The sequence below is a fragment of the Trachemys scripta genome, chromosome 2 (genome assembly GCF_013100865.1).
Source record: "Trachemys scripta elegans isolate TJP31775 chromosome 2, CAS_Tse_1.0, whole genome shotgun sequence".
Taxonomy (NCBI): Eukaryota; Metazoa; Chordata; order Testudines; family Emydidae; genus Trachemys; species Trachemys scripta.
This window is the reverse complement of record NC_048299.1, coordinates 202,310,843-202,333,543: the sequence shown is the minus strand read 5'-3', so window position 1 is coordinate 202,333,543 and position 22,701 is coordinate 202,310,843. Positions and strand designations below refer to the sequence as shown.

The 22,701-nt window shown below is 39.8% G+C and overlaps 1 protein-coding gene across 1 annotated transcript in view; it reads right to left on the bottom strand.

Annotated features, from left to right (window-relative positions):
* Positions 1 to 20,685, bottom strand: part of THOC1 (THO complex 1) — a 34,293-nt gene extending 13,608 nt beyond the window's left edge. The window contains exons 1-14 of the mRNA XM_034762736.1: positions 20,529 to 20,685; positions 19,637 to 19,710; positions 19,477 to 19,537; positions 18,070 to 18,136; positions 16,236 to 16,354; positions 14,491 to 14,539; positions 13,797 to 13,892; positions 13,402 to 13,484; positions 12,104 to 12,177; positions 6,065 to 6,173; positions 4,140 to 4,271; positions 2,615 to 2,715; positions 934 to 1,000; positions 392 to 442 (exon numbers count right to left, since the gene is read on the bottom strand). Coding sequence (XP_034618627.1) covers positions 392 to 442; positions 934 to 1,000; positions 2,615 to 2,715; positions 4,140 to 4,271; positions 6,065 to 6,173; positions 12,104 to 12,177; positions 13,402 to 13,484; positions 13,797 to 13,892; positions 14,491 to 14,539; positions 16,236 to 16,354; positions 18,070 to 18,136; positions 19,477 to 19,537; positions 19,637 to 19,710; positions 20,529 to 20,576 — 1,131 coding nt within the window. The 5' untranslated portion in view covers positions 20,577 to 20,685. The remainder of the gene's footprint in view (positions 1 to 391; positions 443 to 933; positions 1,001 to 2,614; positions 2,716 to 4,139; positions 4,272 to 6,064; positions 6,174 to 12,103; positions 12,178 to 13,401; positions 13,485 to 13,796; positions 13,893 to 14,490; positions 14,540 to 16,235; positions 16,355 to 18,069; positions 18,137 to 19,476; positions 19,538 to 19,636; positions 19,711 to 20,528) is intronic.
* Positions 20,686 to 22,701: the final 2,016 nt, after the last annotated feature.

Sequence of the window (22,701 nt, the reverse complement as noted above, 5' to 3'; positions counted from 1 at the left end):
AGATTGGAGGGGAAAAAGTCAGTTTTTCAGTATGTTTGCCCACAAAGTGCTGTAAAATGCACTAAGGAATCAGTTACACCATTTCTCTTGTATAACCAATCTCCCTTTATTTATTTTATATAAGTGTATGTTCGTGCATGCATTTTTTCCCCCACAGCAACAGGGGAGAGAAAAGCATTTTAAAGAAATATGAAAATGTGGCTGCATAAAAAAATATTGACGGGCGAATTGGAGTTGCTTATGGCACCTGAAACTTTTACCTCATGCCTTAAAAACTGACTAGATAGATATCAAGTCAATGGCATTCGTTTTAGAGCCTACTTTGATTCTGTTTAGACAGATATATACTAAATTGTAATTTTTATTTTTATTTATTTTTTTAAATACTTACCTCTACCATTTTTGAGAATCTTTCCCCATCTGGGGGGTTTTCTGAAAGAAGCTGCAATTGGAAGAAGTCATATGACTAGTATTAACTTTTGGTAATAGAATATGTAGCAGAACATTTGAAAGAAGGTAAAAACTGTGGTAACCACTTCATGGATAAGAAATGCCATTTATCTGCCTTTTTGGTATTTTCCCAAGATTTCTAGTGTTCTTTCACATTTAGGAAGACAACATAGCTAAATTTCCATAGTATAGCTGTGTTGAATTATTAAAATCTGATAATACAAACAGGGCTGCCCAGAGGATTCAGGGGGCCTGGGGCAAAGCAATTTTGAGGGCCCCCTTCCATAAAAAAAAGCTGCAATACCATAGAATATTATATTCTCGTGGGGGCCCCTGGGGGGCCCAGGGCCAGTGGGGCAAATTGCCCCACTTGCCAACCTTCCCACGGGCGGCCCTGAATACAAAACAGCAAATTCAGAGTTCCTTTTATGAGTTACAAGAAGAGATTTAGAGCTTGCATTGTTTGTTCTCTACTGTACTGACCTGGTAAACCAATTTTGTAGTATCTTCAATCCAGAGGGACTGTTCATCAGTTAGAACGTAGTTTGAACTGGGAGGGGGAGGGGGCAGAGGGCAGAAAAAAAAAGCACTGAGTAAAAACAGGCTGACACATGAGATGCTGTACATTCAAATTTGTAATCTGAATATTAAAATTTTCTATAGGTGAGGAAGAGGTTATGTAGTAAGCCAGCAGTGTTTGAAATGAACCAATTAATCTAGACACAGTAAGCAATGAACTACAGTAAAAAACCCACGTTCATCTCAAACAATAACTTCAGACTGTTCTGTAGCTTTCATGAAACAAAGGACATTGCTTTCTTTATGCATCTGGAATCTCAACACGAGTGGCAGGTAAGAGGGGAAGGGGAGGGAGAGAAGGAGAAGTGAAATATTGACAAGATCTGTGACTTGAGATTTACAAAAGAGGAGTAATTTTTACAAACTGAAAATGAAGTTTAAATTCTATTTTTGATTTTTCACTGGTGAAAGAAAAAAGGTCCATTTGTAAAGAGGATCCCTGGGAATATAAAGCCTGAATCAAACCATTCAGTAGCAACACAATATGTAAAATTTCATCTTTTTTGTGAGGCACCAGCAACGTTCAACAGTAAATATAACCATGGTTATTGGTAGTCAATTTATGGCAAAAAGACTTCTGCAAGGAGCCCTCTAGTTAGAAGAATGTGATATTTGTTAACTTTTTTTTAGAAAAATCAATATTATCTTGCAATATCTATATGAAATTTTATGTTGTCACATTCCTATTTTATTCCAGGTTGGCCTACACTAGCCTAATAAATGAATACTTATGTAGATAGAAGAATAAAGTCAGTGTTTGTGTCTGAATTGGATTGTAGGGCAGTTTTGCCCAGTGGATAGGACACTGGGGTGGGACTTGGGAGACCTGCATTCTATTCCTGCCTATGTCACTGCCCTGCTGGGAGAGCTTGGGCAAGTCACTTCCTCCTCTCTATCAAATGGAGATAATACTGACCTCCTTTATAAAGTGCTTGGAGATGCGCTAACTAGAAGCACCATAATAAGAAATAAGTATGATTAATTATAATTAAGGATACAATTTGGTCACAGAGGTCATGCAGTCTGAATTCTGTTTCAGCCCCCCACAACTGGCGGAGCTCTGACTTCCATGATTTATGGTTTATTGCCCATGTCCTGCCAGTGAATTTAAATAAAAAGCCTCATGCCAAAATCTTAACCTTAATTATAATAAAGGCAGTAAGCAAGTCATATGTACACAGCACAAGAAATGAATGATCTAAATGTAATAAGTGGGGTAAGTCTGGAAATTGCAAAAAAAATTTAAATGTAGAAAGTAGTTCTCTAAGACAGCAAAATTAGAGTGTTTGGCAACAAAGAAAACTGTTATGTCACTTTAGGATTATAAAAAATAACAACCATAATCACTGCTGCTGGTATTTTGGACACAGAAAAAAAAACCTTTAGCAAACAAAGGGCTAGATCCTTCAACCACATGTTCCTCACTGTCAGATCTCTCAGCCAGCTCAAATCCCACCGTCAGATCTCTTCCTAAGTTTTAGAGACGATTTTCCATTAAAGGACAGCAAATTTGGTCTCTTTTAAAAGTGCTTTAGTCTGCTTATAAATCCAATCTCCCCCAATAAGACAAACATTCCCAACTTACCTTTTAAATTTGACCTGTCCCTTTAGATACTGAAATAGTATTAGATACTGCAGCAAGATGTGACGGCGGAAGTTACTATCACTCAGCTGTAAATCCATTAGCTTAAAAAAAAAAAAAAAAAAAAAAAGAGCTGGGTTAAAAAAAACCCACACCAACTATACAGGATTCATCTGATCCAATATATTTGCAGATCATCTTCAAACTTTCAAATGGAAAGCCTGCATGTATTTTTTGATAGGAGCAGTCTCAACTTAGCCTACATAAATCTGAAGTTATTCAAATTACAGTGAAATCTGTAGTGGAGATTGTCCATATGTGGCAACTCATGTTAATGATCTTCAAATATATTATGTATCATTCTGCCCCACTTTTATTAGAATGCCTTCTCTACTAAGACACCAACTTTGATGTCTTGGGTGATATATTAATGGGACATCTGTTAAGAAAAGATAAAAGCATAAAGAATGATGTATATGGGCAACTCATGGTTCCTTGAATCCATTACGAATAGTTTATGCTGTTATGTAGCCCAGTTTTACAGTGTTCTACCTGAGGCATCACTCACTTCTAAGTGTGCAAGAATTTGGACAACCACCACAAATGCGCTCACAGATGTAAAACTATTTTACCTTTACCAGCATACATTTGCAACCCTGAAAAGGTATTGCATTGCATAATTAAAAGTTTAAAATTAATAAAAAAGGGCTCTCAACACTTCTTTCCAATGCAACATTTGTGTTACAGCACAGATCTTACAAAAAAGATCTAGTTTTTACGACCAGATTCAATTTCTCCCAGCAAAACTTCCTATAGAGGTGGCCTAGTGCTTGGCTCCCAAATGGTATTACTGCTACATGACAAGTTAAGGAAAAGAATAAACTTTGACAGTTCTCTTTACTGTGCAAAAGGGGCTATGATGTGTTACACTAACTATACTTGAGCTCTGTGAAAGGGTATTGGCAACACTATTATCTGCACCACACTTTTCATTGTTTAAACTAAAAACAATGAAAAAGTTTCATGCTCCTTATACAAGATGGCTAGGGAAACAAGGAGAAAAAAAAAAAAAAAAAAAAAAAAAAAGAAGCAGCAGCTCAAAACAAAATAAAAGGTAACTTTGGTACCATATGAATTATTTCAGAGTTAAATTATGTATATTATTTCACAGGGTAGATATTTATCAACTTAAAATCATGCAATTTCCATAAAGTACATAATTCTTTGCATTCTATGCACATTACTACAACACTAAAAAAGATTTGCAATAATTTCCTCAAAAATTACAATACAATAAAGCAGAAAGTGCAGGTAAAACACAACTGTATGCTCATTTTAAGTGTTAAAAGATCAGTTGTATGTGATAAGAAATAATGCAGATTGTAAATATTTACTTTTGCTCTTTTTCCTTCTAAATTGTAACATTATGGAACAATATAGGTCAGATAGTACAAATGCAATTGTACTAACTTTTATCGTGATCCAAGCTTTTCCTTCTTTATACAAAAACAGAAGTCAGGTACAATACCTTTTCACTAGTTAAGAACTTTGCAAAGTAGACATGTTCTCCCCCTGTTTTTAGCTCTTCCAACTTTTTTCTGGAGGCCTGCGTGTCATCCAATTTGTAGCTTTTAAAAACAGCCAAAACTTCTTCCGAGTACTGTAAAGCAAATGGTATGAATATATGAATATATGAAAATATATGAAAATACCAGCTATGCATTTTTTATTAGAAAAACAGGACCAACCCTAGAAGGTTCTGAGCTAGTAAATATAATTTATAAGTTTGCTATTCACCATCAGTAGGAACATCTGTGTGGAGTGTTAGCCAAAACACAAACATTATCCACTTAAAAGTCTGACGAAGAATGAATTTTGCACAGGAAAATTTGACTGTTAGCTTCTTGAATAATTCAAAACGAGGTATGAATCTGTTGCCCTTCAAGCGTTAAGTGGAAATTACTGAAAAATTAAATAATTTATAATGTGCAAAAAAGGAAGCTGACTGATATTATTGAAGCTATGGCTCCCTACAGTTAAAGTTGCAAGATAAGTTCGGTTCTAAGCCCTATATTGTCCCTGTCTCCCTGCCCCATTTTCTAACATTTTCTCACACACAAAACAACTTTAGCCTGAAAAGTCTCTCACAGTTATACAAAAGGAGGGTGTGTGAACATGAAAATTTCAGGGAAACTGACAAACACTTAAATCTTGAAAAAAGCCACATGAAATTTTCACTACCCTACAATTTGTCTCACCATTTTGGGCTACTCACTTCCCAGAAAGCACTTGTTTCAAAACTTCAATACTTCTGAAGCACTTAGATTTCCATAGGAACTAATGCACAGAGTACATTTGACAATTTAATCTATAAAGTGAAAGTGATTTGAACGCTCTATTTTTAAGATAGACACACTGATTGATTAAACAGGAAAGCACTAATGTGTAAGTGCTTTCTCCATAATGGTTTTAGTGCTAGACTCAGGCACCATCGCATTTCCATTTGCATTAATAGCTAAACTTAAGTCTCTACTTTTAGAATTAGTTTAAAATTTACTTTAAAAAATTATGCTAATGACAATTCATTTTCATGGAGAACCCTTGTGAGAATTTCCAAAACTTTGTCTTGTTTAAGTCCGGCCATTCTCGGTACCCCAAAGCAATACTTTTTTTTTTTTTAAAAACAGATTTTAAAAAGTGAAAAATGTTTTAAAACCTTAACCAAGATGTAACTTTAACAATAATATCTGTTCATGAGATCAGGCATTTTAGCAGTAACACATATAGCAAGTGGTTTGAAATAAGATAGGTTTCCCTCTACTGAATAAGGAAAGGTAGAATTTTAAGACGAGTGATAAGCCATTGTCTATTACAGAAACAGTTTAGTAATTACATTTACTAATCATCCTCATATCTACATAGCTGACAAAACTGAAACACTTATTCACTATCCAACTGGTACGATGAGCTTCTATGTGTATATTGCAGCTTCAAGTCACCACATAAAGTCCTGACTCTACAAAGGGACTTGCCTAAGCAGAACATTATCTTGCACACAATCCCACTGCAATCAACAGGACTCCAAAAAGGCACATCTGCCTGGATTCATTTGCAAGATTTAAGCCTAAAGCAAATGTTTTTTTTCTTACTTAGGAAAAAAACAAATTCTGGTTTTTGCTATTAACAAAAGAAAAACGGCTTTTGATATTGTTGGAACACATCAGCGTTTCTATAAATGTCAGGAAATCATATATACATGTAGCTTTGTTAGCTGACCTACTGTATGTACAAACAAATAACTGCATGTCTAACTTTGCACAAGATGTATAATGCATGAACTCGTGCATTCTTACTTTCCAGTATCATGAACAGTTTAATCTTTGGAAACAATACTTTCACTTGTGGAACAAAAGGTGAATTGCTGAACAGGTTTAATATAGGAACACAAATTACCTTAAGAAATGTCTTCCACGAGATCTTCTCATAGCACTGCACAGGATTCCTAAAGTAATCCTGAAGCGACCAGAATTTTCTATACAGGTTGTAATCTATTGGAATGGAGCTAACAAAGCAAATAATTATTTTACTCTGGCTACAGTTTGGGATAAATATGCTAAACAAAAAGGTCCATTTTCACAAATACAGACAGAATCACTGAAAACAAAACTACCACGATTCTTGTAAATCAGAAAAACGAAAAGCCAGTAGTAAGCCCTTCCTAGAGTCAGTAACTCAGAATATCAGGCTAAAACGGGGGGAGGGGAGGAGGTGTTATTCAGCCTGTTCATTTTCAGCTGTTATTTTAGGATCAGAACACTTTTCTTGCACCCCTTCTCCAAGTTCAACTTCAACACTTCCATAGGCTGAGAAGCAGTACAGCCTCCTCTCCTCAAAGCATACAATAATGACTTATACTATAGCCAATCTATGGACGCTTGAAAACAATGTATGTTGTCTTTCCTCTTTTAGGCAACCCACATTAAAACATACTAAGACACACTGGAGCAGTGCCTTTACCTAGTAATGGCTAGAGAAACATGAGTCTAGAGACTGGATTTGAGATGACTGTTGCAAGTAGCAATTTATTATGCAATTATCTGGGCTCCTGAATTGGCCCTTTAAATTAAACACCAAACAAGTTTAGGTTCAGATTCTGCACCTTCTAGGCACAAAATTTTAGAACTGCTCTCATACACGATTGGAGACCGTGATTTCACATGCACCAATAGTAACTGTACATGCAAATTAGCCAGTTTGATTTGTAATGGTCATTCACACTCTCAATCATGGTAACTATGCTTGCAGATTCTCTTTCAGCCTGGGCTGAGATCAGGTGGGGAACAAGGCAGAGGAGAACATAACTGCAGGAAGGGAAATGACCAAAGAACTTCCATTTTAAATATGAGCCTGCTGCTATTGGTAAAGCAACAGTTAGCCATTTGAAAGCAATCTGGCTTCTCTTCCCACTGACATAGTGGCTTCTAGGAGGAGTTGTTCCTGTGGCTAGCTACATGGTAATAGGTTGAGATAGTAGCTTGTTAATTTCCCTTTTCCAGTGGTATTCACATTAGCCACATGGGTGACCATACTATGTTCCACCCCTCCCACGAACATGAGAGAGTAGGAGAGGGTAAAGAAATTTACCCAATAAGGGTTTTTAAAAACAATTGGAGAAAGAAGAAGGAGAGGGAGAGCAGGTGGACAGAAAGGAAGAAGTATCAGAGGGGTAGCCGTGTTAGTCTGAATCTGTAAAAAGCAATAGAGGGTCCTGTGGCACCTTTGAGACTAACAGAAGTATGGGGAGCATAAGCTTTCGTGGGCAAGAACCTCACTTCTTCAGATGCGAGACTCTCTTGCATCTGAAGAAGTGAGGTTCTTACCCACGAAAGCTTATGCTCCCCATACTTCTGTTAGTCTCAAAGGTGCCACAGGACCCTCTGTTGCTTTTTACAGAAAGGAAGAACAGTACCAACTCAGACTTAAAGTCACATTGGAACATCATGATCATCTAGTCTGACCTCCTGCATATTGCAGGCCAAACCACCTCACCCACCCACTCCTATAACAGACCCATAATCTCTGAGTTATGGAAGCCCTCAAATCACGATTTAAAGACTTCAAGTTACAGAGAATCCATTATTTACTCTAGTTCAAACCAGCTGTTCCCCTTGCTACAGAGGAAGGTGAAAACCCCCCAGGTACTATGACAATCCGACCTAGGGGAAAATTCCCCTCGACCCCAAATATGGTGATCAGTTAGATCCTGAACATTTCGGTGAGACCCACGAGCCAGACACCTGGGAACGAATTCACTGTAGTAACTCAGAGCTCTCCCCATCTAGTGTCCCATCTCCAGGCATTGGAGATATTTGCTATCAGCCATAGATGGGCTAGGTCATTGTAGGCAACTTCATCATACCATCCCCTCCATAAACGTATCAAGCTTAGTCTTGAAACCAGTTATGTTTTTTGCCCCCACTGCTCTCCTTGGGAGGCTGTTCCAGAATTCACTCCTCCGATGGTTAGAAACTTTTGCCCAATTTCAACCCTATACTTGTTGATGGCCAGTTTATATCTATTTGTTCTAGTGCCAACATTGGCCCTTACTGTAAATAACTCCTCTGCCTCCCTGGTGTTTATTCCTTGGATGTATTTATAGAAAGCAATCATATCTCCCCTCAGCCTTCATTTGGTTAAGCTACACAAGCCAAGCTCTAAGTCTCCTCTTGTAAAGTAGGTTCTCCATTCCTTTGATCATCCTAGTAGCCCTTCTCTGTACCTGTGATAGTTTGAATTCGCCTTTCTTAAACATGGGAGGCAAGAACTGCACACAGTATTCCAGATGAGATCTCACCAGTGCCTTGTATAAGGATAGTAACACTTCCCTATCCCTACTGGAAATACCTTGCCTGATGCATTCTAGTATTGCATTAGGCTTTTTCAAAGCTGGATCATATTGATGGCTCATAGTTGACCAGGTCTCTCTCCTCTTCTGTCACTTCCAGCTCTGCACTATTAAAATTTCATCCCATTTCTATTACTCCAGTTTTTAAGGTCATCCAAATCTTCTTGTAGGATAGGCCAATCCTCCTCTGTATTGGCAATACCTCCCAACTTTGTGTCATCTGCAAATTTTATTAGCTCACCCTCACTTTTTGTGCCAAGGTCATGAATAAAATAAAATAAAATAAAAAAATAAAATAAAAAGTTAAGATTGTCCCAAGACTGATCCCTGAAAAATTTCACCAGTAATCTCACTCCAGCTTGACAGTTCACTTTTCAGTATGACTTGCTGTAATCTCTCCTTTAATCAGTTCCTTATCCTTATCCCAGTGGTTCCCAAACTTGTTCCGCCGCTTGTGCAGGGAAAGTCCCTGGCAGGCCGGGCCGGTTTGTTTACCTGCCGCGTCCGCAGGTTCAGCCAATCACAGCTCCCAGTGGCTGCAGTTCGCTGCTCCAGGCCAATGGGAGCTGCTGGAAGCAGCAGCCAGTACATCCCTCAGCCCACTCTGCTTCCAGCGGCTCCCATTGGCCTGGAGCAGCGAACTGCGGCCACTGGGAGCCGCGATCAGTCGAAACGGCAGACGCGGCAGGTAAACAAACCGGCCCGGTCCGCCAGGGGCTTTCCTTGCACAAGCGGCAGAACAAGTTTGGGAACCACTGCCTTATCCAATTCTCATATTATCTACAGCTTTTCCAGTGTAACTAATAATTTCCCATGTGGAATTGTATCAAATGCTTTACTGAAATCCAGTTAGATTAGATCTACTGCATTTCCTTTGTCTAAAAATATTAGTTATCTTCTCAAAGAAAGAGATAAGGTTGGTCTGACACGATCTACCTTTTGTGAAACTTTACTGAATTTTATCCCAATTACTGCTATGTCCTTAACTACTTTCTCTTTCAAAATTTGTTCTAAGACCTTGCATACAATTGAGATCAAATTTACAGGGTTATAGTTTCCAAGATTTCCCCCCCCCCTTAAAAACAGGTTCTATATTAGCACTTCTCCTGTCACAGGGTATGCCCCCCTAGTTTACAGATTCTTGCTGCTGGGCTTGCAATTTCATGTGCCAGTTCCTTTAATATTCTTGGATGGAAATTATCCAGTCATTCCGATATGATCCCATTAAGCTGTTTGAGTTTGACTTCCATCTCAGATGTGGTAATTCCTACTTCCATAACCTTGTTTCTATTAGCCACCCTGCCATTATCCCTAAGCTCCTCCTTACCCTTATTAAAAACTGAAGTCAAGTATTTGTTTAGGTGTTGGGCCATGCCTAGATTATCTTTAACCTCCACCCCATCCTCAGTGCTTAGTGGTCCCCACTTTTTCTTTCCTTGTTTTCCTTTTATTTATATGGCTAAGAACCTTTTCCTATTGGTTTTAGTTTCCTTTGCAAGAGCTAACTCTGCTCGGCTTTTGGCAGTTCTCACTTTTCCCTTATGCCTTCGGACTTCAAGTGACAGCTTTCCTTGCTGACCATCCCATCTTCCATTCCTTGCTGGCTTTCTGCTTTCATATGCTCAACTGCTGTCCTGATTCGGAGCATAGTCTCTCTCAGGTCATGGTTTATGACAGCATTTTTATATCAGTAATGTCCCTTGAAATGGGTGCATTAATAAACATTTCTGGCTTTAAGGGAGTGTGGTGTTAAGTATGTGTTAACTCATTCCTCAGAAGGGTATGTCAGTGGTAACACTTCTAAACTTTGAAACATCAAACAATGGCAAATCCATAAAACTATGGATTTCTCATTCCTTCAATACTACATTTTTTTTTTAAAAATGATCATGGTATTGATATATCAATCCTGCTATTACTATTTTGGTGCAATATTTTCTGATTATTTGCATGTACTTCACATCTGGCTCATCTGACCTGGAATCCATAGCAACAAAATCCTCTCTCACACTAACGATTCAACCACTGTGAATGCAGCACTGTTACAAGCTTACATTTACTGCTTCTGCCTCACTGGTCCACTCCTCTAAGGATATAGCAAGATGGCAAAGGACACCAATTTGTGGCTTAATATGGCAAAATGAACGAACATGCTGTTTAGTACCTGTAAAACCAATTACACTAAGAATTTCACCAATAATCTGAGCAGAAGTTTGTTCTATAAATGCTGGCACAGTCCATTAAAAAACAAACAACAACAAAAAAAAAAAACCCAAAACACACGCACCTGGGCAATTATGCTTTGCACCACAATGTCTCCAGCTCTCCCTCTGGGACAGGTGAAGCCACTTAAATGGAACGTGGATCATCAGAAAGAAGCTTCTTAAACATAAAAGCTTCACGGAACAATTTTTTTCCTATTACATTGAGCATTTTCTTGATCGAGGACAATGGTAAACTGCTCAGCCACTTTACTGGAATGATTTTCAACCTCAGTGCCAATTACAATTAAGGTGGTGATGTGAGCTAGAAGTCAAGTAGCTTGCAGTTTATCCTCTCTCCATGCACCCTCATGTTGCAAACCAGGAAATAGAGAATTTCTTTTAAGTGTTTATTTAGTATTTTGAAAATTAGTAATAAGTTAGAAGTTAAATTAATTTAATTAAAGAAAAGGCTTAAACAAAAACTTAAGTCTTCAGATACATTAACTGAACTGAAGATAGTTATTGCCTGTGGGTTTATAGTATGTCAGTTGTGGGTTACTGAAGTTAGGCACCAAATAAGTGGCCTGATTTTCAGAGCCATCTATTTAAATGCCTAACTTTGTGTACTCACATTTGAAAATTCTGGCCTAAGAACAGTTTGGATAAATATTGTTTAAATGAGATGGATCCCAAATACCATCCAATCAAGAAGTCTTATTATCCGAGGCCTTGTCTATACTACTGCAGTAAGTTGACCTAAGTTACACTACTCCAGTTATGTGAAAAAAGTAAGTGAAGTTAGGTCGACTTACCGCGGTGTCTACACGGTGCTGTGTTGATGGGAGATGCTCTCCCACTGATTTACTTTACTCTTCTGTAGTCCAGCTCCCCAAGGAGTCAAGGGAAGAGCACTCTGCCATTGACCTAGCAGGTCTTCACCAGACTTGCTAAATCAACACCTGCTAAATCAACACCTGTTTCATCGATCACAGCAGTGCTGATCTATTGGTAAGTGTAGGCATGGCCTGTCGTATACAGTTTTCAGTTTTTAGTTCAACACCACTATCATGTGCTTGTTACAGTGTTTTTTGGTAATGTCAAAAATGTGGCTTCTTTCATTATTTGAAGACAATATTGTATTAAAATTAATATGAATGCTTAGATTGGACTGGATGGTGTGTGTTTTTTTTTTTTTTTTTTTTTTTTTTTTTTTACATTCGATCGTAACTGTTTAGAGAAAGGAATAATTCTGAAGACAGCATACAAGAGTATATAGTTCCTAAACTATACATTCTCAGGCTGAAACTGCAGGAGTTTTCTACCAACAACCACATGCTTTCACTTCATAACAATTTTAAAAGCTAAACTAAACTTTAAGCTCACCAACTTGTAGGAGCTTCATCATCTCCCATTTCACCTTCTTCTACTTCCATTCCTTCATCTCTCTCCTCTATGTGCTGACAGAAAGGGTGGGGAAAAAAAGGTACACTAAGTGTAGAAACTACATATACACATTTTAATCTGCATGGCACTCATTATTTCTGTTTCCTACACCTTCATTATTCACTGGAACCAAAACAAAACATGCTTTGAACAGTTTTTGGTTTGTTCATTCTTAAGGCAGGTCTTCAAATAGCAACTATTAGAACACTGAAGCAGTGTTGCTATAGGTAAGGTAGTGAGTGCTTCAATTTGCATTTTAAGTAAATACGGAAGTTAAAACAGGTCTTGAAATGTGATGATCTGTAAAGGGAATTCCCCTTTATTTTAATTCTTTCCTCTCTAAAGGCCTAATTCAGGACAATCTCGGTATGAAGGAAGGGTGTGTAAACATGTAAAGCAGTGGAACTTAGGCATGTGCTTAACTGCTTTCCTGAATCTCAGCCTACATTATTTTTTCCCTTCTTCTCTCCCCATCTCTTGGGGAGTTGTGCTCAATTTTCTTGAATTGAAAAAATTAGGAGCAGTCACCAAGTGTAACCTGTGGGACACACAGAAATACAGGTAGATACAAAAGATAACATAAAGGACATTGGAGGGAAAAAAAACAACAACAAAAAAAAAACGATAGCATACACTACCGTTTTGGTCTCTTAATAAATTTCAGATTTTTCTAACTTCCTCTTTTTTTAAGAACTGCTTTAATTTTTGGTTCAGAAAATTTAGGACAACACTGAAAAAAACCCTCTAAGTTACTGTATCTTACACTATTTTGTTCCTCTTACTTTTTTTATATGTAGTGAAGTTTGTAAGAGACATATCCATGGTCCTGATTCTGTAATCAACTATGCAAGGGCAGACTCCCTAACTTCATGGAGCTCTGTGAGGGCTTGTACAGGCCCTGAAACTGCAAGTCAGAGAGAGAGCATGCTAGCACTGCAGTTTCACAAGTAGTCAGGAAAAGCTTATTTGATTAAAAAGATAATAACCCTCAAACCTCAAGTTAAAGGTTTAAAATTCCCACATCCCATCCTACCTATAATGGCTGCTGACAAAGTGGGTTTGAAATATATGTTAAGTTCCAGACCAGAATAATGTTTTATGGGAGTGCTATAATCTGAGATAGAAGAATATAATTCTAAATACTGGTTAAAAGTGGTTGTGATTTGTTTGTGCCAGCTCTCCTATAGTTTTACATAAATTTTCTACAGACACATTGAGCATAATGCATCAATTCTCACCTTCTGTCCCAAAGTGCTCTCTTGTTCATTAGTATTGAAAACTGTGACATTTTCCAGATTAAACTGACTTTGCAAATTAAGGCCTGCAGAAAAAATACCAACTTTTAAAAAGAGCAAATATGACAGTCTGGGAAATGATGAAGTTCATAAAACCAGCTCATGATTATTACCCAACATACAATAGCCAATCTGTAGAAAACAAATCAAGTAACAGTTTCTGTTTGTATTTATAAAAAGTGAATAATTTTTTAATATGTGTCTAACGTAGAATTTTAAAGTCAAAGTTAGAAGCTGATTTCTGGTTAAAGTCAATTTTGTTTGGAGTAAGATTATTAGAGACTGGAATATTTAATCTTTGAAGATATTTATTTCATGTGAAATGCACAAAATCTCACCTGACTTCTCTGAAAGAGGAAATAATCTAGCCAGGAATAGCTGAATTCTTCCACAGAAGACTGTGTTTTGTGATTTAGATAATCTTCTTAGGAGATCTAAGTAATGTAAAAAATGAGAAAGCAGAGATAAACATTAATGTTATCACATGTATCATCTCCCAACTTTTCATCCATTTTGAACTCTTAAAATGAGTGCTAGAGACAGATCGGGTGGGACCTACATAACTAACAAAATAAAGTTGAGACATCTGTAAATTTAAATGCTACTATCTTAAAACAACCCTTCCTCTCTCAGGCCTCAAATGTTTTATCTAATGTGTTCTAGTTGACCAAGTCTCTGAATTCCCACAAACCAGGAGCCCTAAAACTGTCTTTAAAGATAATTGCAGAAAGAAGCCTATTGGACCACTTCTTCCAATACAGCCTCTGGCAATGATGAGGGCTTAAATGTTATTAAAAAAAAACACCTCTTCTAGCTTCTCTCTCTCCTTCTCTGTGATAAAGAGAAATCTCCCCAGAATCAAAATGGAGCTCATGTTGAACAGCAAGGTCTTGAATACCTACCAAGACAAACAGCTCATCATTTTAAAAACTATTACAGAACATATTCTAATGTGACTCAAATATTAAGACCCTAGCTTTGTTCAGCTGTTTTTGGAGCTGCATTGCACTTCCCTGAAAGAGTGCTACTCACCATTGCACATTCTCAGCAAGTAATTCTTCCCAGCCGAATAAAATGTATTCTGAAAAACAAAGCAAATGTATCAGTCTCGTTCGGAGGATGCGGCAATCTTCAATAGCTTTTGTCTTTTCAACTCAACAATACAAATCACATTGATATTAGAAATAAATCCATCTGAGTCCTTCCTGTTCTTAAACCTCAACTACGAATTTCCATTTATTTAAGAAAGACTCCACAAAATGAAAAATACAAACAAAAGAAGTCCCAAAAATTCCAAGAAAATTTCTAGTTTATAATGTAACCCAAGCTTAATGCCAACCTCTACACAAATACGAGAAATGCTGGTAACTCATGTTTTTTTTTTTCCAGAAAAAGCACAAGGAGTCCAGTGGCACCTTAAAGATTAACAGATTTATTTGGGCATAAGCATGCCCAAATCTATTAGTCTTTAAGGTGCCACCGGACTCCTTGTTGTTTTTGTGGATAAAGACTAACATGGCTACCCCGTGATACTTTTTCTGAAAGGCTCTTAACACAGTGAGAGATACTGATTTGTATCCCATTTTTATTTTTCCCTGTATCTGTTTTATGCATAGATGTAAAGTTAAGAGAAGCATGTAAACACAAGATTTAGAACAGCATCAGCTGACATTAGAAATCTGCCAGTACAAGGATGATATTCTGAATGATGACAGAAGCAAGTCCTATTGAGATATCAGAAAGACAAGGCTGCTCTGAAGTGGAATGGTCTGCATGCCTGTCCCAAATGGTTAGGAGGTCACACTTAGATCAAGGAACAGAGAAAAATTATTTGAGGCCCCTCGGAAGCTTTTTATGGATAAATCTGAAGAGCTGCCAACACTAAAGATACTGTAAATGTTGCAATTTTGTGCTGATTTTGGGGTGTTCTCATGATCATGCAATAAAACTGGAAACTCCGGAATACTGTTTGAAATGTCCAGAGTTTCCCCTTCAACTTCTGGAGGCTGCTGTTCTTGTGCTGCAGGCAACCATAATAGTTGCCTGCAGCACCAGTGTGCTGCATGCAGTGCAGGGCACTCGAACCTGCCCACCTCTCCGGGTTTGGCGACAGCAGCAGCAGATTCACCCCCTTCCCTAGGGTGACCAGATGTCCTGATTTTATAGGGACAGTCCTGATTTTTGGGTCTTTTTCTTATATAGGATCCTATTACCCCCTACCCCCGTCCCGATTTTTCACACTTGCTGTCTGGTCACCCTACCCTTCCTCCACCCCCCACAATCTAAGAAGGGAGAGTTACTGAAGGAAGGAGCCCAAGGGAAGCCCCTTTTCCTGCAGACTAGAGGGGAGGAAGCTGCTGGAGAAGGAAGGGAGGGACGGAGGAAGAACGGGTGGGTGTACATGGCAGCTGAGGCCTGCATTTTGTGTGTGCACATTCTGAATGCATTTTGAGTTGAATTTCCAACCAGTTATTGTCACAGACCATTGGGGACAGGGAGGGGATTTAATAAAAACAAGACGACAGACCAAAAATGATTTATTTATTTTTAAATTAATCATGATTTTTTAAACTCTTGAAGTTAGCAGTACTGGATCTGCTATATTAACAAGCTTACCTTTTGTGTTTCCTATAAGCAGGCAATACTGACAATATTTATTCCATTATTTCAACATAAAAATAAAAGACAAAATCCATCTTGTTAATTGGTCAATCATTGATACATCCAGATCAGCATCTTTGGGATGAACAAAAACACACTTTGAAAAAAATACTCACTGATTTCCATGTAGTGACATTTTTTTCGACAAAAGTAAAAATTTTGTCACACTGATCCAAAGGCAGGCAATCCAGAACATCTCCCAGAAGCACAAATGGGGTTGATGCTGTGCAGATACCTTTAGAGAGGGGTGGGAGTGCAAGGATCATTTTAGTCAGAAAGACTTGTACCTAATAACTGTATTAACAAAGATGGGACAAGGAAGTTGCAAAGTAGCATCTGAGAGAGAAGTTACCACAAAAAGTTACAAAGAGTAGGGACTAAAATGTAAATTCTTCTATTTTCCTGTGTGCGCGTGCGCACAAGCATGTACAGTACCTTTGTAGGTACCACTGTACTACAAATAAGATACAGTAATAATTGTCAAAACTCGGTAGGTCCCCAAATTATGAGATGTTGGAATTTTTGTTTAAGTGTAATTTTATTACAATTAAAAGGTATTGGGCAGCTTTTTTTCCAGAGAAAGAAAGTGAAACTATAGGCCTACTGCTATGCAAGGCTTTTTGAAGTAGAATCTGCCCCCTACCAAGAAACAATTCAGAAATGTCAGAGTGACTAATTCTTCAGAATTGAAGAGGCAAAGCCTTGTATTCCCCGCAGGGCCCATCCTCATTTTTCAGACTTCCAATTTAATGGTTCCACTTCTACTTCAAAATAAAGCTTTTGATCATGTTTATTATTGTCATTTAATCAAGTGACTACTACAATGGTGCTCTGATAAATGGATGCAGAAATTACTGAGGTACACAGCATAGGCAACCACAGCTAAATGATCAGACCTTACACTTATCATTTATGAAATACAAACATTTTGACAAAAGATGATTACTACCGTTAATATAAAATTTTAAATCAACAAAACAAATATTTAACATGAATACTTAAGTATTTTCCCATTCATAAACAAATAGAATTGATGACCAGGGGTTCTATGCAAGAGGGGTTCCACCATTGTCTCCATTCACATTCACAATTCTAAAAAGACATCGTAAAGACAAAGGGCTTGTCTTCACTACCCGCACGGAGCAGCGGGTAGAAATCCATCTCTCGGGGATCGATTACTGCGTCCCGACGAGACACAATAAATCGATCCCCGAATCGATGCGCGTACTCCACCAGCCCAGGTAAGAGTAAGCTCCGTCGACGGGGGAGCCATGGCGGTCGATTTGCCGCCGTCTTCACAGCGGGATAAGTTGGATCAGATACATCAAATTCAGCTACGCTACTCCCGTAGCTGAATTTGTGTATCTGAAATCGATCCCCCATGGCCCCCCCCGTAGTGCAGACGTAGCCAAAGACTCAAACACTACCAACCCAACTGAGTTGCAGCAGGTCAGTTACTGCTGGGGGGCCAGCATAGATAGCCAGGAGATAGGTTTCTATTCCAGTAAGATGTTATATGACATTGGGCAATTAACCTCGATGACTCTCTCTTCTCAACAGTAAAATCAGGATAACAAAACCCACATTTGTAAAGAGTTTAGAGATCTATGGATGAAAAGTGCTATGTAAGTGCTATTCAAACTTAAGAGAAGAGTCCAGAAATGAACTCTGACTCCCACTATGCTTTAAAAAGATCCACTCCAACATGTACAGCAGTTACAAGTTCAGCTAGCAGAAGCTAGTCAGCTGTCCTATGCAAGAGGTCTACTACTGTTAGAACAGCATTTGTATTTTACTCATCACCATAATATCTTAGCACCAATGCAAACAGTTAAGCTAAGGACCATTCACTAGCGGAGTCAACATTTGTAAATACTAATAAAAGAGGGTGATATGGTAAAGACCCTCAAACTTATACCTCATATCAGGCTGTTTTATACAATTACTCACCATCTGTAACTCCATTAATAGCAAGAGAAATAATAGCCAGGACATTTTCACATGAAGCTTGATTTATCTAAACAAATGTAAGACAGATTTATTACAGAGTCCAAGTAATTTGTACTATTTTGATCAGATGCATTTACTAAAGCCAGAGAAAGCTGAAGTCTTGTTTTACTCAAGTATATTCTACATTACAAACGTTTAAAAACTCACTAGGAGCACAAAGAAAAGTCAACGTTCATCTTCCCATTAATTTAAGCACACTTGGAAGTAACGTTCAGTAGCAAGCATTTCATATAAAACTCATGCAGTTGAGCGACTTTTCCCAATTACTTTGGGTCATTAAAGACTTTATAGCACATTATGCTTGGCCAGTGCTATTTGGAGTACTCTTATTCCAACATGTGTAGTTATAGTATCTCTAGATTTCCTCTGTAATTTCAAATGATCTGATACCTTTCATAAACAGTGGCATGATCTATGCTTAAAATTTAGGTCCATATAGCTATGGCACTCCAGAGTATGAAAAATCCACACCTTTGAGCACTGCAGCTATGCAGATCTAACCTCAAGTGTAGATGCAGCCAGATTTACAGAATGCTTCTGTCAACCTACCTACTGTTGCTCAGGGACGTGGAGCTTCTACAGTGACATAAAAACCCTTCCATCACTTTGGACTGTGTCTATACTATGGAGTTATGTCAACATAGCTACAACTATGCTGCTATAGTCCCCACAATGTAGACATACTGGGTGCTATTAAACATTTAACATGCTCCCTATCCCCCTTCTCCCCAAAGAATCTGCATTTTGCTGCTGGGTGAAATGATTCTGTATATATTTTGTAAAGTGCTTTGGAATGATCAGTGATAATATTTTTAATCTAAGATTAAAAGGCATTTATGAGCCTATACTACAAAATGTGCAACTTTTTGTTTTTTTTTAAATGTTTCCTTTCAAAGGGCAGAAGGAAATCCTTTAAGTCTACACTCCGAAATCACTGACTTGCATAAAAAAAATACTTAACAGTTTTGTTTTACTTTTAAGATAGTCCTTCAAGGGCTAAATAATGAAAAAGCACTCTTAGATCCTATATATTATCATACCCCCATTCACTGTTATGGCACACAAATTTATAAATTGGCAGTACAGCAGGTTTTTAAAAACTACTATAAACAATAAATGCTCCAAGAGAGATTTTATAAAAGTCACTATGCTATGAGACATTTGTGAAAGCATTTTTAATTGCCATATTTTAAAAATTATTTATCAAAGTGATTCATGTTTCCAACAGGTATCCTAATCGTTTCTGCAAGTTTTTACTAATAGTCAACATAGTACACTTATATTAAACGTATAATTTCAATTTTGTATCAACAAATAGAGTTACAGTGCTGTGAACAAAATACTTACAATTTCCTCTTCTAGAACAACTCTGAAAGATTGATCCAGGGTGCATTTCTTTTCGTTTTCACTAAGAATAGAAAAGTTTTAGACAGTACTGATGAAATGTTCAGGATCAATAATAATTATTTGAAAAGACATTTTTTAAAATGAAAAGATAGCTCCTTACCTTCCAGGAATCTGGTTGAATGCATTCAATAAGGGTTTGATAGTTTTGTTGGTCAAAGCATCTCGAGTAGAATTCTAAAAACAAGTTAAATGATAAAATAAGCTGCAAGTAACTCCCAGTACAAAAACAGAAGGAAATCAAAAGCAATCCAGATAGAGGTCTCCTTTTTTTAATCTGACAGAAAAAGGGAAATACTAATGAATCTACTTGCTCTATTAACATGGAGATTAGCACAGATCTACTTCCATTAATAATAACAAATGTACACAATTTGGTGGGTCATAATGCCTCAGAAAGTAATGCCCTTTAAAGCACCAAAAGGTATGTAAAATGAATTAAGGCACACACTAACATGACTGACACCAGTTTGACCAGAGGCACAGTTTTAAACTGACTTAACTAAACTGGTTCAAGTTTGCCTGTGGACACTTGTATGGGTTTAGCTCGCAGTGATAAACCCACATAAAGTTGCCCACACAGTTTACACTGTTTTAATTTAACTGATTTTTTAAATTGATTTAACTGAAACTGCTGCAGCTCTTACGTGCAGGCCAGCCCCCAGCTCCAGCACCAGTTGGTGGTCCCAGTCAGAAACCTACCGGCGCAGAACCCTATTGCCAGGCCAGTGGGGAGAGTTGCTGGCTCTGTAGCTGGCGGTTCCATCCCCCGCAGCAGCCGGGTCTCCTGACGCGCGGCGGGGGGGGGGGGGAGCAAACCCCCCACGGACGGGGCCGGAGGAGAGAAAAAGCGCGCGGCAGCGGAGGGCGGGCGCACCCCTCGCGGGTAGGTCGGGGGGACCGAACCCCCCAGGGCCGGGGGAGCAGGAAATGCCTGCGCCGGGCTCCGCGCGCCGGGGGAGTCCATGCCTCGGCGCCGCGCCCGCGCTGCTCACCGTGAAGCGGAGCCGCGCCTCGGGAAGGCTGAAGAGCGGCGGCGACATCGTCCCTCTTGCAGGTCCGGCGCTGTGCGGCTCGCGCTTATGACGCCATCACTCAGCGCCTGGGTGTAGAAACCATAGAGAACAGGGCGCTTCTCCCCGCTTTCTTCGGGCTAGAGCGCCCTCAGCCAACGGCCTGTCGCATCCCAAGGGCCAGAGAGATGTAGGGCCCCACCCACCAGGCCGGCTAGAGGAACCCCTGGGGGAGGTGTCACGTGACAGTGAAACCGTCGCCTTGTTCCGCCGCCCTCCCAACGCTGCCTTGTGTGAGGCGGGCCGCGTCCCCCGCAGCCCCCGGCGCTGGGCCCAGGGTGCGAACTGGCCGTGCCGCCTGCCTGAGTCCGCCGAGAGCCTGATGCAATGGCCCTGAGCGTCCCCCTGCCCGCGGGGCGCTGGCTGCGCGTCAGCGCCGCTGCTCTTTTGAGCAGAAATGTCCAACTAACACACTCGCTCCACACAGGGCATCCCCTAGCGCCGGCTGCCTTCTGCTCAGCCCCAAAACCTCCCCCTGCCCCCGACACTTCCTACAATTCAGTTTTGTGCTGTCGAGAGACAAATTTTGGCATATCAAGAACTTCAAATGTGGGGCGAACGTGAAATAGACTGAATTGACTATCAAAATAAGTAGCAGAGGGGCTGCTGTGCTGATCAATTTATTCAATTCAATGGACTAAATGAAGATGTAACATGTTTCCAGTTTTCAGAGTAACAGCCGTGTTAGTCTGTATCTGCAAAAAGAAGAACAGGAGTACTTGTGGCACTTTAGAGACTAACAAATTTATTAGAGCATAAGCTTTCGTGGACTACAGCCCACTTCATATAGCATCCGAAGAAGTGGGCTGTAGCTCAGGGAAGCTTATGCTCTAATAAATTTGTTAGTCTCTAAGGTGCCACAAGTACTCCTGTTCTTCTTTCATGTTTCCAGTGTTTCACATGGGCGTGCCCCACAATCCAAGAATTTTAAATTCAGCTGTTGCAGAGCTCACAGGGCCTTGATCATCCTGGAGAACTTTCGTTTCTGTCTTGCCTTCACTGTAGAGCGGTGGTCCCCAAACTGGGGCGTGCGCCCCCCCCCCCCATGGGGGCATGGAGGAACTTTGAGGGAGGGCGTGGTGGGGCCTTAGCCAGCTGCCATGGGGGGCAGGGACAGATGCCACACAGCCCAGCTCTGCCCCCAGCCCAGCTCCGCTTCCGGCCACACCCCCTGGCTCCAACCATTGGCCAGCTCTCTACCGTGGCCCCCAGTTCCCAGTCCCAACTGCAGCCCAACGCCTTGCCCTGCCCCTCTCTCCGGCACGACTCTGACTGTGGCTCCCAGCCATAACTCTTGGGGGTGGGGGATGCAGACCCCAAGTAAAGGGGGATGCAAGTGAAAAAGTTTGGGGACCACTGCTGTAGAGGCTCTAGAACCTTCCCCAGCTCCCCTCTTGTCTGGTTTTCTGCTACAGATTTAAAGAGTATGCACAGCCTCATAAAAACACCTCTACCCCAATTATGTGTATGAACAATATTTAACAGTAATTCATATTTAACAACAAATTGTTAAACTTAAGTCTCCAGCTTTGCCACTCATCCAGTTGTCATCATCTTTGTCAGGTGATGGGTTTTGTCTGTATTCCAGTGTTGAAAGAAGAAAGCTTGAGATCTCTTAGGTCAGCAGTACTCAAACTATGGGGTGGGCCTCCCTAGGGGAGGCACTGGAATGTGTCAAGGGAGGTGTGAGCTGTGTGGCTTGATTTTTTAAGTGCTTTGGCTGACATCCCCAGGTGGCTGGGGCTTGGGCAGAAGGGCTGTGCACACCTGGTAGGTGGGGCTAAAGTGGACATCTAGCCCCACCACCCGGGCTTGGGCTTTTCCCCCCACAATCCTTCACTGAGAGGCAGTTTGAGCTCAGGCTCTCCTTCTCCCTTTCTCCCCAGTCCCTCACCTGGAGGTGGCAGGGCTCTGGTTGGCTGCCCCAAGGTGGAGAGCAGCGGGTGCTGGCTGGGCACCCAGCGTTGAAGGCAGTGCCACGCCAGTAGTGAGTGGCAAAGTGAAAAGTGATATTCATCAATATCATTTTTCAGAGCAAATTTAGCACCCCATTGCTACCCTTACTTCTGCACTGCCTTCAAAGCTGGTTGCCCCA